This window comes from Diabrotica virgifera, chromosome 1 (assembly GCF_917563875.1).
Source record: "Diabrotica virgifera virgifera chromosome 1, PGI_DIABVI_V3a".
Taxonomy (NCBI): Eukaryota; Metazoa; Arthropoda; class Insecta; order Coleoptera; family Chrysomelidae; genus Diabrotica; species Diabrotica virgifera.
In genome coordinates this window covers 282,588,289-282,606,396 of record NC_065443.1, presented here as the reverse complement: position 1 = coordinate 282,606,396, position 18,108 = coordinate 282,588,289, and the positions used below count along the sequence as shown (strand labels likewise).

The window sequence follows — 18,108 nt, the reverse complement described above, 5'->3', positions numbered from 1 at the left end:
GACCATGCAGAAAGCTGTACTACTCGCGACGGCCAGATGCGTACGAAAATTTCTGGGAGATACACCTGCATTCCAAGTCACCTAGGGCTCGATAACACGGAAAGAGTCCCACCAGAGCTCAATCCTTTTGATACCGTAGGTATCTGGGATGAGTCAATTTTCCCCTTAGAGGAAGTGTGAGCCGTATGGCTAAATCTGGATAGCTTTATTGCCCAACAGTTTCCCATTTATAGGACAAATACAGAAAAAAAATAATCACATAATTCATTAGTATAACATCTACAAAGTAATAGTAGAGACCTAATATAAGTAAAGAGAAGCCATTTTTAACAAATCATTAAGTGAGCACGAAAAAATATCACAATGATTGCAAATACTATTATAATTCTTACACATGACAAAAAGAGGCGATTTAACTAATATATTTGTTCTTGCTCTTGGACACTTAAATAAAACGTTTGATCTAGATGTAACTCGAGGAACTTTGAAATTAATTTGTGCTAATAAATCACTACAGTCAATACTGTTATGTAATAATTTATACAAAAATGTTAATGAACTAATTTCTCTCCTTAATTCTAAACTAACCATGTCAACTCTACAACATAATGTATTATTATCACATCCACGGTTAGGATAGATTCCATCAATTTTAAATATCAGATATTTTTTTAAAGTTAGAAAAAAAAAGTTTTTTTAAAGGGTTAGAGGTAAAGTGATAAAGAATTATAATGATAAGTCATATATGGTAAAAGATACTAATGGAACTATTTACAGACGATATAGGAGATATTTAAATAAAACAAACTTGCCATTTTACGATCATAATGAAGTGGGCGATTATAATTTTGCTCATAATTTTGAAAATACTGATGACTTAATGACGCTGGCAGGGGGCCCCAATAATGACATTAGCTTGGATCAAATTAATGATTCTGTGTTGCTCGATAATGACAATTCTTTAAACCTTGAAACTTCTAGCAATAGTGATAATATAGATAATATTTCAGAAAATTTAAATTCTTATGTTGGGGATGAAATTAGTAATGATGATATACCTAGTATCGCTAGAGGTATAGGTAAGAGAGATCGTAAGTTGCCTTTATATCTAAAAGACTGAGCTTAATGTTGATGAGATATAGGTATAACTGAGAGAACTTTATTTAATTTTAAGTGTCCTTTATTTTTATTTAAGCATTTCTACATATTATGTCATAATTAAGTTTAGGTTTTTTAAATAGGTATTAATTCTTAAATACACTGTAAAAAAATGAAAATAAGAACGTGTATTGTATATCTTATTTAGGTAGAGACTGCCTATAACTTGATGTAACTAACTTCACAGGATGTCAAGACAGCATTGACAGGAGGCAGTTGCAAGCTAGGGGGCAACCTAGAATATACCCACATGTAATCTAACTTGTAACCAATTGATTTTATTATTAAATACCTTAGCTAAACCGAAGTCTAGTTATTTTACTATCGTATTTAATACATAAACAGTTTTGGGGTTGTTTATTTTCAACCACTAAGGAATAAAAATCATCTGAGCAAAAACAAATAAAAATCTCTTAATTAACACGTTTCTTTAACGAAATACCTAAATGAAGTCTTATTTTGCCACACAAAGCACATACATAAATGAACAATTACTTATGACCATTTAACGTTACAAACAAAATTGTTTTGAGTCAATATAAGCTCCTGCCAATTTTGTGACATTTGTGACGTCAGACTTAGGCTGTCCATTATAGTTGGTTTGTATTTTAGGTTATCTCGAAGATGAAATCAAAATGGAGATTAAGGAAGAAGTCATTGAAGATTCATCCTACCAAAGAAATGATATGACTGGACACACTCAAGAAAAAACCTCAAATAAAAATATGAAAGTTGTGATTGAAAAAAAACTATATAAGTGTGAAATTTGTTTTAAACAGTTTAGTGGAACATTTAATTTCAAGCAGCATTTAAGAGTGCACACAGGAGAAAAACCGTACAAGTGTGAAATTTGTTTTAGGCAGTTTTTTCAGGCATGTGATTTAAAAGTACATTTGAGAAAACATACTGGCGAAAAACCTTACAAGTGTGAAATTTGTTTTAAGTCATTTATTATAAATGCAAGTTTAAAAAAACATTTGAGAACACATACTGGAGAAAAACCGCACAAGTGTGAAATTTGTTTTAAGCTGTTTAGTGAAGCAAGTAATTTGAAAAAACATTTAAGAGTGCACACTGGGGAAAAACCCTATAAGTGTGAAATTTGTTTTAAACAATTTAGTAGAGCAAATTATTTGAAAAGACATTTGAGAAGGCATACTGCAGAAAAATCATACAAGTGTGAATTTTGTTTTAAACAGTTTGGTGATACAGCTGATTTCAAAAGACATTTGAGAGGGCATACTGCAGAAAAAGCATACAAGTGTGAAATTTGTTTTAAACAGTTTAGTGGAACATTTAATTTCAAGCAGCATTTAAGAGTGCACACAGGAGAAAAACCGTACAAGTGTGAAATTTGTTTTAGGCAGTTTTCTCAGACATGTGATTTAAAAGTACATTTGAGAAAACATACTGGAGAAAAACCTTACAAGTGTGAAATTTGTTTTAAGTCATTTATTATAAATGCAAGTTTAAAAAAACATTTGAGAACACATACTGGAGAAAAACCGCACAAGTGTGAAATTTGTTTTAAGCTGTTTAGTGAAGCAAGTAATTTGAAAAAGCATTTAAGAGTGCACACTGGGGAAAAGCCTTACAAGTGTGAAATTTGTTTTAAGCAATTTTCTTTTAAATGTAGTTTAAAAAATCATATGAGAACACATACTGGAGAAAACCATTGAAGTGTAAAATTTGTTTTAAACAGTGTAGTGAAGCAGGTTGTTTGAAACAACCAGTACAAGTGTGAAATTTGTTTTAGGCAGTTTTCTCATATAAATAATTTGAAAAGACATTTGAGAGTGCACACTGGATAAAAATGTTAGAAGTATGAGATTTGTTTTACTTAAGGGCACCCAAAGTCCCGTTTAACGACAATGTTAATATTATGTCGCATATATCTGTAACCAAAGCACTTATTGAGACCTAATTTTTTTCAATTTTAAAACGAGACGTATTGTTTAGTTTCACGCAGTCCCGGATTAAGAATCTTGAGGCCTCTAGGCAACCCAACCCTACAAAATCTCGAATAAACCCTGCATCACCTAGCGGTATGCATTAGATAGGTATTACATTAGCGGACATTTTGTAGATGAAAACTTAAATTTTTGTTTCGTTTTGTAAAACGTGTTGCTTGAAGAAATAAAACACAGACATTGTCAAGAAACTGTTTATTTATCTACAGGGTGTCCCAGACTAATTTATCCAGGTTATATCTCTTAAACAAATAGAGATTTTCGAATGGGACAAAAACGGATCTATTCCATTTGTAATACACTTTAATATGGCGTAGAGAAAATCATCCCCTAAATATTCATCCCTTAGTTACAACTCCCAATTTTAATTTTTTTAATAGCACCCTGTACATTTTTTATACCTAGTTTTGGGTGTGGTCTTCTATCGTCTATTCAACAGATTTTTAAAAATAAAATCGGTTCGTAAGTAATCAAGAAAATATCAGTTTATTTTTGGTAATTATGTGTCCCAGACTAATTTATCCAGGCTATATTTCTTAAACGAATAGAGATTTTCGAATGGGACAAAAACTTATCTATTACGATTATTTATCTCAACCGATTTTATTTTAAAAAAATTTGTTGAATAGATTATAGAAGACCACACCCAAAACTATAAAAAATGTACAGGGTGTTATTAAAAAAATTAAAGTTAGGGGTTGTAACTAAGGGATGAATATTGGAATAATGGAATAGACCAGTTTTTGTCCCATTCGAAAATCTATTCGTTTAAGGCTATGGGTACATAATTCGCAAATATTTTACGGCTATCCCTACCTTTTCCGTCTTTACATGGCAAATTACGTGTAGTAAAATTCACACTGGTATGGATATGTAAATATTACTAGAATGTCGTTCTACTTGACAATTTCATAACTAACTTAAAGTGATGGCTTTTGAATGTTCTTGGATAACTGTTATTTTTTTTATAAGTGCAAATTATTAATTCAGTTAATAAATATGATAATTTTTTCACTAACTATGTATTCAGTGATTGTAATAGTTTATATGTACCTACAACAAAAACTAATACTCAATCGAGAAAAGAGGAAAAGTGTTAAAGTGATTTTTTAATAATATATTGTTACTATGGAACGCTTACAATTTTGAACATCTTCAACAACAAAATACTTGGATCATATCTAGAATCGTATTTCTCAGTAGGTAGCTATTTTTTATAGGTATTCCGATATAACAACGACCTTCACCGATCTGTTTAAGGGATAAAAATGATTTGATTGCTATTCTTACTTTTGCATTTGAGTACCGGTAATCAGACCGAGAATCGTATTTCTCAGTAGGTAGGTTTGTATAGGTTTTCCGATATAACAACGACCTTCACCAATCTGTTTAAGGGACAAAAATGATTTGATTACTATGATTAATTTTGTTACTTTTGCATTTGAGTACCGGTAATCATATAGAAAATCGTATTTCTCAGTAGGTAGGTATATTGTATACGTATTCCGATACTAGGCTTAGCTACGCCGGGGGCCAGCGTAGCTAAGCGGTAGTGTGCTTAGCTCGCGTGCCGGTGGTCCAAAGTTCAAATACTACCGCCGCCCGGCAAGAACAACTAGACATTTTTAAAATGTTTATAGGCCCTAGGTCGACTCAGCCTGAATAAAATGAGTACCTTGGGTAAAACCAGGGGTAATAATAGGGGATTGAAGCGTAGTACTGGCCCTGTTACCTTCCTTGTATACCCTAAGCTCTAGATATAGCAGACTACCCTGCTATACTCCCAAAGCCACGTGAGCGGTATAAAACGGGAGACTATTATTATTCCGATATAATAACGACCTTCACGAAGTACGAAGTAATCAGAGTAATCAAAGTAGAGACAATAGTCGTTACTCGCTCTGTTACGATCGGTACGAAGTAATCAGAGTAATCAAAGTAGATATAATAGTCGTTACTTGCTCTGATACGATTGGTACGAAGTAATCAGAGTAATCAAAGTAGATACAATAGTCGTTACTCGCTCTAATACGATTGGTATGAAGTAACGAAGTAATCAGAGTAATCAAAGTAGATACAGTAGTCGTTACTAGCTCTGATACGATTGGTACAAAGTAACGAAGTAATCAGAGTAATCAAAGTAACGATTTGCCTCTCTGTATAGTAATCGTTACTTTCGGTATTCGTAAGTAACGAGTACTTTGTAACGAATAGTTACTTTTTCAACATCACTATTCTTAAGGTGCCGTGCATTTCTGCGCAGGGGTCCACGCGTACATTGTCTTGTCATGTGAAATGTTAGATTTTGAGTTATAGAATGCATCAAATATTGCTGTTTATTATAAAAATTCTTTTATACTATATACTCATAAGTTCAGAACTAGAAACAAAAACTATAGTAAGTCTTTTGTACACAATTTTGTGCATATCTCAATTTTCCCATAACACTATGTGGATTAACACGAACACACATTTTATCCTGCATAGTAAAAAACTAGGATAGCTCCTGGTTACAGTTCCTAAATATTATAAGTTTTACTGGCTAGTAAATTCCATTAAAAAAAAAAAGAATGTGTCTGTACTTTGTACGCACGTAAGAAGTTATACTTCTATTATATGATTTCAACGAAATCAGTATACTTTAAACAGTTCATCTATATTTTATTTAAATATTAAACTAATTTTAATACTTACTACTTTCCAAAAATTTTTATTAAAACAATACCTACCAAAAATTAAAAAAATAACAGAATAAAACACAAGCAAACACATTGAAACATGAAACAAAGAAACGATTTCTAAACAATTGTTGAGAAAATTTTAACTAAATACGTATTTTCTGAAAAAAAATATAATAAATATACTTACAATCATAAAATGTATAAAAAAAAAATAAAAATTTGCATTGGGAATTGAACTTGCGTCTATCAGGTTGTTAGATTATTTTGAACTCACCCCACGCAGAATTTAACTACCGAGACACGTGAACGAAGTGGGAAGATATAGAATCTAAACGTTTTAAAAATGTTTTTGATAGTTGCTTATTCTCTTAGTTTAATCAAATAACTTTGATTCTTGTGAAATTAAAATACAACAAAATATAAACTAAAAAAGCAATATATTAGATGGAGATTTTTGTTTGTAAATCAAAGCATTACCTAGGTAGGTAAGTAGCTAGGTTAGCTTCTTTTTCTTCAAGTGCCGTCTCCTAATCGGAGGTTGGATATCATCATCACTATCTTTACTCTATCCACCGCTGCTCTAAAGAGTTCTGTAGAACTGCATCTAAACCAGTCCCTTAAATTCTTTAACCATGACACTCTCCTTCTTCCTATACTCCTTCCGCCTCTTATCTTTCCCTGTATTATCAGTCTTAGCATTTCATATCGCGGTCCCCTCATTACGTGTCCCAGATATTGTAACTTTCTTATTTTTATTGTGTTTATTATTTCGCATTCTTTACCCATTTCTCGCAGTACTTCCGTGTTCGTTTTCCTCTGTGTCCATGCTATTCTAAGCATTCTTCTGTAACACCACATTTCAAATGACTGTAGCGTATTTATGTGTTCTTGCTTTAATGTCCAGCTTTCAAGTCCATATTGTAGTATCGAGAACACGTAGCATCTCAAAGCTCTTGCTCTCAGTTCTAAGCTAAGGTCTTTGTTGCAGAGAACTGTTTTCATTTTTACAAACGCATTTCTTGCTATTTCTATCCTGGTCCTTATTTCTGTTGTTTGATCATTTTTCTCTGAAATCCAGGTTCCTAGGTATTTGTATTTATCAACCCTTTCTATCGGTACATTTCCCAAATGTATGCTTGTTTGTATGTTTGTTTTCTTAGTTATTATCATGTATTTGGTCTTTTTTATATTCATTTTTAGTCCATATTCTTTACAGAAATTGTTTGTTTTGTTCAGTAGTAGTTGGAGTTGTTCAGCAGAGCTTGCTATAATCACGGTGTCATCTGCATATCTTATGTTGTTAATAGATCTTCCGTTAATTATTATTCCTTCACTTTGAGATAGCAATGCTTCTTCAAAAATGGCTTCACTATATGCATTAAAGAGTAATGGAGACATAATACATCCCTGCCGAACTCCTCTCCTGATTTCAATTTCTGGACTGGGTTCGTTATCTATTACAATTTGTGCTCTTTGATTCCAGTAAAGGTTTGTTATTATTCGTAAGTCCCTGTTGTCTATGTTTTTTGTCTTTAGAATTTGGACTAATTTTTCATGTCTTACTTTGTCAAAAGCCTTCTCAAAATCAACGTAACAAACATGCACATCCACATTCATGTCCATGCATCTTTGAGCTAACACATTAAAAGCAAATAACGCCTCTCTGGTTCCTAGTCCGTTTCTGAACCCAAACTGACTATCATCTATTCCTTCTTCTAGTTTTTTGTTTATACGACCATGTATTATTTTCAAGAATAATTTGAGAATGTGACTTATTATTGATATTGTTCTGTATTCACTGCAATCTTTAGCGTTTGTATTTTTAGCGATAGCACAAAAGATGGAGAGTAACCATTGTTTTGGTATGTTTCCTGTTTTGTACACTGTGTTGAACAAGTCTACGATAATGTCTAAGGTTTCATCATTTATGCATTTTAAGTTTTCTACTGGGATTTGGTCTGGACCTACTGCTTTACCATTTTTGCTGTTTTTTAATGCCGATTTAATTTCTTCTTTTAATATCTTCAAAACCGTATCATCTTCTACTTCGACTTCCATCTGCTCTGTTCTATTGTCTTTGAACAATTCATTTATGTATTCTGTCCATCTCTTTAATTTTTCGTTAGTACTCAACACAAGTTTCCCATCTGTATCTTTTAGTATTCCCGGTTTTCTTTTTCTGTTGATCTGCGTTAATTCCTTAATTTTTTTTATGTGTGTTAAAATTATCATGTCTTTTCTGGTGTTCTTCTATTTCTGCGCATTGTTCTTTTAACCACTGTTCTTTCGCCTGTTTAATTTTGGATTTTATTTGTTTATCCACATTTTTGTACATCTGATTATCTTTGTTTTTATGCTGACGTCTTTCTTCCATTAAATCTAAGATTTCCTCCGTCATCCATTGTTTCTTTTTGTATCTGGTTGGTGTAAGAATTTCTTTTTGACATTTATCTATTTCTGTCTTTATTAATAACCATTTTGTCTCTGTTTCAGTATTTTGCTGGATTTGTTCTTTAACATTCATTAAACGGTTATTAATTTCATCTGTCAGGCGTTGTTTTATGAGTGGGTTTCTTAGTTTACTTGTATCGATTTTTACATCTGTTGTTCTGCGTTTTATTATTTTCATTTTGAGCCTAATTTTGGTCACTACTGGATTGTGATCTGATCCTATGTCGGCACCTGGATAGGTTTTTGAAGATATAATTGCGTTCTTGTATCTTTGTCTTAGGTTAGCTAGGTAGGTACATTTTCCAAATAGGTATTTAATTTGTAATTTTTTATTACAATACTGAAACATTTACAATAAGGTACGTACCTGTTGCTTTTAAAAACTATTTAAAAAGTCACTACAATAATTATTATAAACTTGCTTTTTGTCTCTGTCCTCACAACAAGAAAAACTAATATACACAACATTTTTGTTTATGCATAATATCCATTTGAACAAATATTGACAGATGATTTTAACACCCAATCAGATCCCGTATAACGTTTGAGCGACTAAAACCATTCTGTCGGTGTGCGCATGCGCCCGGCAAAGTAAAAATTCACCCTCGTGCCTAAAGAAGTATAACTTCAAAAATCCATTATTGTAATCTAGAACCTAGAGTTCATGTCCTTTAGACAAGCGAGGGTCTTGAACTCAACCATGTAATGCTTGTTGGATGCAATAAGGTGCTTTTCGTCGCTTTCGTGAAAATAAGAATCATTCTTTTCTGATACATCATCGGGTTTACTTTTATCGCCATACATTTCCAAATCTTCCTCCCAATTTGCCGTGGGTCCTGGAACTGGTAAATCTTCTCCATAGAAAACCGGCTTTATTGCTGAGATAATATGTGGATATTCAATTTTACGCTTGCTTTTCCTTGAAAACACATTAATATTCGTAGACATTTTAGATATCCCAGTGTTGTCAAATTATGCACAATTTTTAGAAAAAATGTTAATTTGATAACATCACTCTCCGATATATTACAAATGATTGTTTAAAAACAATTTAGAAAAATATTCATAACTCAAAAATCGTAACTCATTTTTTTAAATCATAACTCAAAAATCTTACGTGTTAGAGGAACTTTTTTTATCATAATCATATTCAGAGAATAAAAATTAACAAAAAACAGCATATTGCATTTCACTCGCAAATTGGTTGTAAACTAGTGAAATCATTAAAGAGAGCCAAAACCGATGTAGCATTAGAGATTAGAAATTTCTATGAGTGGACAGATTTCAGTTAAAAATACAAATAATTACAAAAGTTGAGACCACGCTGCTATCTCAATAATGTTCCGCTCGCAACTTTTACGAGGGGCGAGAAAACATTAAAATATAAAAACTCGTATGTCACAGAAGATTTGACATGACTGAATTTGTTAAAACTGTTGTGACACTTCCACCTCCACGAACATCTAACCAACGAATTAGTCAAGGGAGAAATCAAAATTTGCTTAATAACCTGCAAGCTATAATTTCAGCCAAGAGGAGAAACTTTCGGGAAGAATTACCGGTAGGCGATGTACCTGAAGAGGATGAAAATGAAGATTTTTTAGAACATTAGAGGGCTATATTTCTGGGCTGTTTTTTTGTATATGTAAAATAATGTGTTATATATGTGCAATAAAAGTTCGTTATAAAAAAGCTTGTCCTATCAGAGATTTTTAATAAAATCCTAAGCTAAACCGTAAATCTTTCAAAACTCATGTAAAGTTGGATTTATAGTTTGACGTAGCGTAGACGTAGACGCAACGGAGACGCACTGGAAAAGATTAACACCGAATTTTGTGTACTCGTGTTTATAAATGAACGCAAGCGCCTGACAGAACGTAAGAGAAACGGAACGGAAGAGTTCACCAACTTTCATCTTTTACAGTGCGTTTCTTACGTCTGGCCAATCAAAAGGAAGAATTTTGTTCTGTCACCCAAAGTGGACACGCCCTCATCAATTTTGTAAAGATAAAGTTGTTTATCAACATACTCGAATTTTGTTAATTATTTGTTAATACAATGGATGTTAAGTTATTAATTTAATAAAAATATATCATGGAGTCATTTCAATATTTCAGATAAATATGAGTTGTTTATTAGCCAAATTCGGGGTTATCCACACCCACACATAGGTAATATACGATAGGTAAATCCAATAAACATTTTAAAGACCAGGAAATGAAACAAAATAGTTGGAAATCCCACGGCATGCGGCACCAAGGAGCATACCTTCGTTTATTTCCTAATCCATGTAACACACAAAACAGATACATATTATAATTATAATAAATAATAGTATAAGTATAAATAAATAAACACAAAGTTTGTTTACTGTTCGTATAATTTATAGGCTATGTTGTTGAATTAGAATTAAGTCATTGTTTACTCTTTCTACTAATGCGCAAAAATTCCGCTACGTCGATTTATAAATTAACATATTATTTTCTTACGTCTCCAGTCCGTTTCTTACGTCTCCGTTGCCTCTACGTCTACGCTACGTCAAACTATAAATCCAACTTAAGGTTTAAATTAATCACTTCCGTGCTTCCATAAATTTTTTACCTATATGTTACGGTCAATGATGTAAATTGGACATTGACGTGAATGGCCGGGCATTGTCATAAATGTCCATTTTCTTTGGTTATTAACGACAATGCCCGGCCATTAACGACAATAACCTTAAATGTTGGCCAATGTTGTAAAAACTTAACGGAAAATTAGATTTTTCATCAATAACCGGTCAATAACGACAGTGGCCAGAAGCAAATGGCCAATGTTGATAAATCGATGCCTCAGAAGCCAATCGGTGTAAGTTAATAAGTGTTGAAAATAAGATACTAAGATGTTTCTGAAAGTAGTTGCAGAAATATAAGTAGTTATTAAAAACAAATAAATCGTCTTTATTTATCATAATATGGGTAACATATTCATAATAGACCAGTAAGGATCTGTTTTTAGGTGGATGTGAGAGGTGGCATTCAGACTTTTGCGGATAAAGTTAGGTAACTTCAAAAATGAATAACCATTTTCAATTTCGTTGCAAAACGAAAATACAGCCGAACCATATTCCAGTCCAATCAGAGAGTGCTGCAAGCACCTCTACCGGTTTCGAAACTTATTAGTCTCTCATCAGGAGGCACATATGCTGCTCTCCCTGATCCAACCAAAACAAACCCCAGCGTGCAGTCCCGAATTGCAACGAACGAAATGGCATAGATGCCCTAGCGGCAACTGCTAGCAAAAGACTAAGTTTTCACTCTAATGGCATATAGCATATCCCACCAGAATGAAAACAATGGGAACCTTCTCTGGTTACACCTCCGAGGCTTCTACAATTTGCAAGCCATACAGATGCTGAGACTAAGGAAGATGAGGGAATTCTACAATTTACAATTCACGTCCCATCTGCTCAGCGCGGTAAAGTTCCAACGAGACTGGTTCCCTTCATACTCCACACAGAGTAAATGTAAATCAAAAATGAATAACCATTTTCAATTTCGTTGCAAAACGAAAATACAGCCGAACCATATTCCAGTCCAATCAGAGAGTGCTGCAAGCACCTCTACCGGTTTCGAAACTTATTAGTCTCTCATCAGGAGGCACATATGCTGCTCTCCCTGATCCAACCAAAACAAACCCCAGCGTGCAGTCCCGAATTGCAACGAACGAAATGGCATAGATGCCCTAGCGGCAACTGCTAGCAAAAGACTAAGTTTTCACTCTAATGGCATATAGCATATCCCACCAGAATGAAAACAATGGGAACCTTCTCTGGTTACACCTCCGAGGCTTCTACAATTTGCAAGCCATACAGATGCTGAGACTAAGGAAGATGAGGGAATTCTACAATTTACAATTCACGTCCCATCTGCTCAGCGCGGTAAAGTTCCAACGAGACTGGTTCCCTTCATACTCCACACAGAGTAAATGTAAATCAAAAATGAATAACCATTTTCAATTTCGTTGCAAAACGAAAATACAGCCGAACCATATTCCAGTCCAATCAGAGAGTGCTGCAAGCACCTCTACCGGTTTCGAAACTTATTAGTCTCTCATCAGGAGGCACATATGCTGCTCTCCCTGATCCAACCAAAACAAACCCCAGCGTGCAGTTCTGATGAGAGACTAATAAGTTTCGAAACCGGTAGAGGTGCTTGCAGCACTCTCTGATTGGACTGGAATATGGTTCGGCTGTATTTTCGTTTTGCAACGAAATTGAAAATGGTTATTCATTTTTGATTTACATTTACTCTGTGTGGAGTATGAAGGGAACCAGTCTCGTTGGAACTTTACCGCGCTGAGCAGAAGGGACGTGAATTGTAAATTGTAGAATTCCCTCATCTTCCTTAGTCTCAGCATCTGTATGGCTTGCAAATTGTAGAAGCCTCGGAGGTGTAACCAGAGAAGGTTCCCATTGTTTTCATTCTGGTGGGATATGCTATATGCCATTAGAGTGAAAACTTAGTCTTTTGCTAGCAGTTGCCGCTAGGGCATCTATGCCATTTCGTTCGTTGCAATTCGGGACTGCACGCTGGGGTTTGTTTTGGTTGGATCAGGGAGAGCAGCATATGTGCCTCCTGATGAGAGACTAATAAGTTTCGAAACCGGTAGAGGTGCTTGCAGCACTCTCTGATTGGACTGGAATATGGTTCGGCTGTATTTTCGTTTTGCAACGAAATTGAAAATGGTTATTCATTTTTGATTTACATTTACTCTGTGTGGAGTATGAAGGGAACCAGTCTCGTTGGAACTTTACCGCGCTGAGCAGATGGGACGTGAATTGTAAATTGTAGAATTCCCTCATCTTCCTTAGTCTCAGCATCTGTATGGCTTGCAAATTGTAGAAGCCTCGGAGGTGTAACCAGAGAAGGTTCCCATTGTTTTCATTCTGGTGGGATATGCTATATGCCATTAGAGTGAAAACTTAGTCTTTTAGGTAACTTCGTTAGTAATAATTGGTTTATGCTCCTTCTCAAACATGCCCGGAACATTAATAAAAAAAATTAAATATTTAAAAATTTCAAAAATTTTATAACTTAAAAACTGTTCATTTTAGAACAAAGTCCTATAGGAATAACACAAAAATAATGAAATTTTTTATCAGATGCGATTGGTTAAAAATGTCTTAATTTATCGCCCTTGCTTCAAAATAGCAATAAATATAAAATAAGTGGGCAAAACAATCATTATTCAATGATTTTCCATCACTTAGGTTACACTTGGAACCTTCCTAATTCGCTTAGAAAATTTTTGTAATATGCTAAAACCGTACACCAAATTTCATTAAAATTGACTTACTAGATTTTGCATAATAATTTTGCAATCTAAACTTTTTTTAAGAAATTAAAATTTTTTAAAATCTTACACAACAAAAACTAGAACATACAAAGATTTGTCAATTTTTTTAAATATAAAGAAGTACTCCACCTATCTAATGCACTTTACAGAATTGAAATTGGATTATTTAAGCAGCCTGAGCAATGTTTTAAAGTTATATACAATTTTTTGGCTTATAAACAAATTAGTGCTGTGGCCAGGAGGGGGTGCTACGGGCTCCTTTATTTAGATGGACTTGCCCAAGTTTTTTTTATGTATTTTGACCCGTAGAACACGAATTTTTTGGGCAACAGTTGATCCGGATGTCGATAAGATTGTTATAAACAAAGAACTTGAGGAATTACATAAAATAGATTTTTCACAAAATAAAACATTTTTTTGTATTTCTTGGGAAATTCTAAGCAAACAATTTTCTTACAAGTTTTTTCGTAGGATGCATAGTTTTCGAGATAAACGCGGTGGAACTTTCAAATAATCGAGAAATTGCAATTTTTGAACGCGAATAACGTTTGATTAAAAAATAAAATAGCAGTTCTGCTGACAGTATTTTAAAGTTTTAAGTCAAATTATACCGGTTTTAATTATTTGCATTGCTAAAAATTAATTTTTTTATTAAACAAACCTATTTGTTTATAAGCCAAAAAATTGTTTATAAATTTAAAACATTGCTGGGCCCCTTAAATAATCCTATTTTAATTCTGTAAAGTGTATTAGATAGGTAGAGCACCTCTTTATATGTAAAAAAATTAGCCAACTTCTAAATGGTCTACTTTTTATTCAGAAAGATTTTAAAAAATTTGAACTTTTTTAAAAACATTTAGATTGAAAATTTATTATGCAAAATTTATTAGGTCAATTTTAATGAAATTTGGTACACGATTTAAGTATGCTACAAAGAATTTCCTAAGCGGATTACTAAGGTTCTAAGTGCCACCGAAGTGGTTAAAAAATATTGAATAACAACAGACTTATTTTGCCCCCTATTTTGTATTTATTGCTATATTGCAGAAAAGGTAATACCTTAAGACATTTTTTACCAGTCGTATATCATACAAAATTCAATTATCTTTATTTTATTTCTCTACGACTTTGTTCCAAAACGAATCGTTTTAAAGTTATAAGCAAAAAAAGCAGAAAAAAATCGATGTTTTTCGAAATTTTTAAATATTTGAATTTTTTTATTAATGTTCCGGGCATATCTGAGGAGGAGCATAAGTCAATTATTATTACTGAAGGTGTCACCTAACTTTATCTGCAAAAATCCGAATGCCACCTCTCACATCCAAAAATAGACGTTTTTTCGCAGATACTTACTGGTCTATAAATACAAACAAGGAAATAATAATATTTTTATATACAGTATACGCTGTGAGCTCGTACGTAGAGGGGATATTTACAAATTCGCGAACGCCAGTAGTGACAAGTTTGTAAACGTTTACTGGAAATTTGACATAAATGTCAAAGTGATTAATTTAAAATTAAAATTAAAAACATTAATTATAAACAATATTAGTTGGTCAAAGCTGTGGTATATATTTTTACCTTAAATATACTTACGTTTTAAATACTGAATTTAAGTTTTTTTAATGTTTCGTAATATCTAATTATAAATAATCTATTATAATCTTAGCGCCATCTACACGATTATTGGCAAAGTATCCGAAGTAAGAAATTGATATTTTATCAATAGAACGTCAAAATGATTAGAAAAATCTTTAAAAAATCGATTACAATTTAATTACTTTTTTGCGTTGTAAATATTAAGCGATAACAATTAAATAATAAATTTAAAAATTACCGGTAAAAGTTGAATTAGTAACCGCTAGGAGCGACACCAGCGAAGCTCAGAGCCAATAGTGCAAATGAAAGGAATAAATTCGTTATTTCGTAAACCGGCGACTTGAAAGAAAAATCCCGAAACGATTTTTATTTTTAAATTATGATATTTTGGAATATATGGCATACTAGTGGTCATCCATCTGGGTGTGATGACGTAATCGATAATTTTTTTAAATGACAATAGGGGTCGTGTGCTACCTCATTTGAAAGGTTATTCAATTCTCTATTCAGTAACATAACCACTTATATAATTAATTATAAAGGGTGTCCAAAAAAAATTTTTTTAATTAAATTATTTAACAAAAAAAGAAGAATGTATGTAATTTACTTAATTCAAAATACATTTTACTGCTGTCATGAATCAGAAAAAAATGTTTATTTCACAAATTAATAAACAATGGTTTTCGCTTAAATTAATGTTTAAACTTCCAAGAGGCAGATGGCTGGCGGGAGCTGGCTTGATCATTTAATTTCATTCTATAAGTGCTTTGTTGTTTTTTTAGCATCCGGTGTTCTCAAAATATTTTTCGCTTCTTTAATTTCACTAATTCGGCTATTGTATTCGTCACAGCTTAAAAATGATTTATTGTCATCACGTTTTGACTTGACTATTAAGTTTATATAATTATTAAAACGAGTGCGCACATCGTTGATATCCATAATAACACTTATTAAATAAATTTACGAGTAATTTCAGCACGAAAACAATACACAATATACACACATGAAGTAAACAATAGTAAACCTACACATAACCTATCTTTTAGTCAAAATTTGAACATTGACCGATTAACAACGGGCATTGTCGACATTTACCGGGCGCATCTAAACATTCCGTATATGTATTTGGAGCCTAGGAGTTTTCTATTGGTTCGTTTCAGCACGCGGTCATATTTTAACCAATAGGCGGCGAGGTCCCAAACGCATATACGGAATGTTATTCGGTTCCAAATTCATATACGGAATGTTAAATATTCATACACCGAAAAAGATAAGTTTTTATTAGAGTCTGTTAAAATGAGATTAATTTTAAAATACTTGTTACTGTATTATTAAATAAAAATAAAACAAATATAGTATTTGGAATGTTATTTGGTGCGAAATTCATATACGGTATGTTATTAGATTCGTAGAACAAAAAGACGATTTTTATTAAAGCCAGTTAAAATGAGACTGGTTTTTAATAGTATATTATACAACGAGCATTTAATGATGATCATTATGAAGCGAGTATAAGGGATACGAAACGAGCCGCCTAGCGGCGAGTTTCATATAGAGTACTAGCTTCATAATGATAATTAAATGCAAGTTGTATACACGATTTTTTCTATGATCGTTCACAAAAAAAATATATTCAACTTCATAAATTTTGTAACCCAAACAAATTAAGTAGTTTGTCAGTCTGACAGTTTGTTTACATATTGAGAACTGTCAAAACGTATATATTTGACTCGCCATTGATTACTGCGCGTGTGCCACCTTTATCGCGAATGTCATATCGCGATTCTATTGGTTAAAAATCTGTATCATATTGAAAATCTGTATCATAATGAAGTTCATTATGATACAGGTAATGACATCATAATTGATATACTATAGTATTATAGTATGAGAATATGTAGGAAAATTATTGTTAATGTATTATTAAAGATCCATGAGGAAAAAGGTTTTCCTGTAGTTGGCTGTATACCATATAATACAAAAAAACGAATAAAGTCCTTTATAAAAGGTCTATATTTAAAATCCCTAAAAAGGGCTACATCACAGAACTAGTTTTCGATTGGTTGACCAATCATCATCAGTGCTTTCCTAAAATGAATATAACCTTATAAAATGGTGCAAAGGTTTTAAAATTTTGACTACGGTTAAAAAAAGTTGTACGTTATACTCACGTGATCTTACATGCTAACCACCAAAATATTTGTAATTATGTAATATATGTAAATAAAATTTGTAATATTATATTTTGGTGGTTAGCATGGTAAGGACACGTGAGTAGGTATAACCTACGACTTTTTTTAAACGTAGTCAAAATTTTAAAACCTTTGCATCATTTATCAGGTTATATTCATTTTAGGAAAGCACTGATGATGGTTGGTCAATCAATCTAAAACTAGTTCTGTGATGTAGCCCTTTTTAGGGATTTTAAATATAGACTTTTTATAAAGGACTTTATTCGTTTTTTTGTATTATATGGTATACAGCCAACTACAGGAAAACCTTTTTCCTTGTGGATCTTTAATAATACATTAAAAATAATTTTTCTATTCTCATACTATAATATATCAATTATGATGTCACTACCTGTATCATAATGAACTTCATTATGATACATATTTTCATTAGGATACAGATTTTTAACCAATAGAATCGCGATATGACATTCGCGATAAAGGTGGCACACGCGCAGTAACCAATGGCGAATCAAATACATACTCTTTGACAGTTCTCAATATGTAAACAAACTGTCAGACTGACAAACTACTTAATTTGTTTGCGTTACAAAATTAATAAATTTGAATATATTTTTTTGTGAATGATCATAGAAAAAATCGTGTAAACAACTTGCATTTAATTATCATTATGAAGCTCGTACTCTATACGAAATTCGTCGCTAGGCGGCTCGTTTCGTA

At 32.6% G+C, this 18,108-nt stretch overlaps 1 protein-coding gene across 3 annotated transcripts in view; it reads left to right on the top strand.

The window, feature by feature from the left end:
- Window positions 1-18,108, top strand: part of LOC126879137 (zinc finger protein 235-like) — an 80,541-nt gene that overhangs the window by 31,807 nt on the left and 30,626 nt on the right. The window contains exon 2 of one of the 3 annotated variants that reach the window (XM_050642115.1): window positions 1,771-2,983. The exons of the other annotated variants lie outside the window; for them this stretch is intronic. Coding sequence (XP_050498072.1) covers window positions 1,771-2,837 — 1,067 coding nt within the window. The 3' untranslated portion in view covers window positions 2,838-2,983. Of the gene's footprint in view, window positions 1-1,770; window positions 2,984-18,108 lie in introns of those variants that run through there. 3 annotated transcript variants of the gene reach the window in all.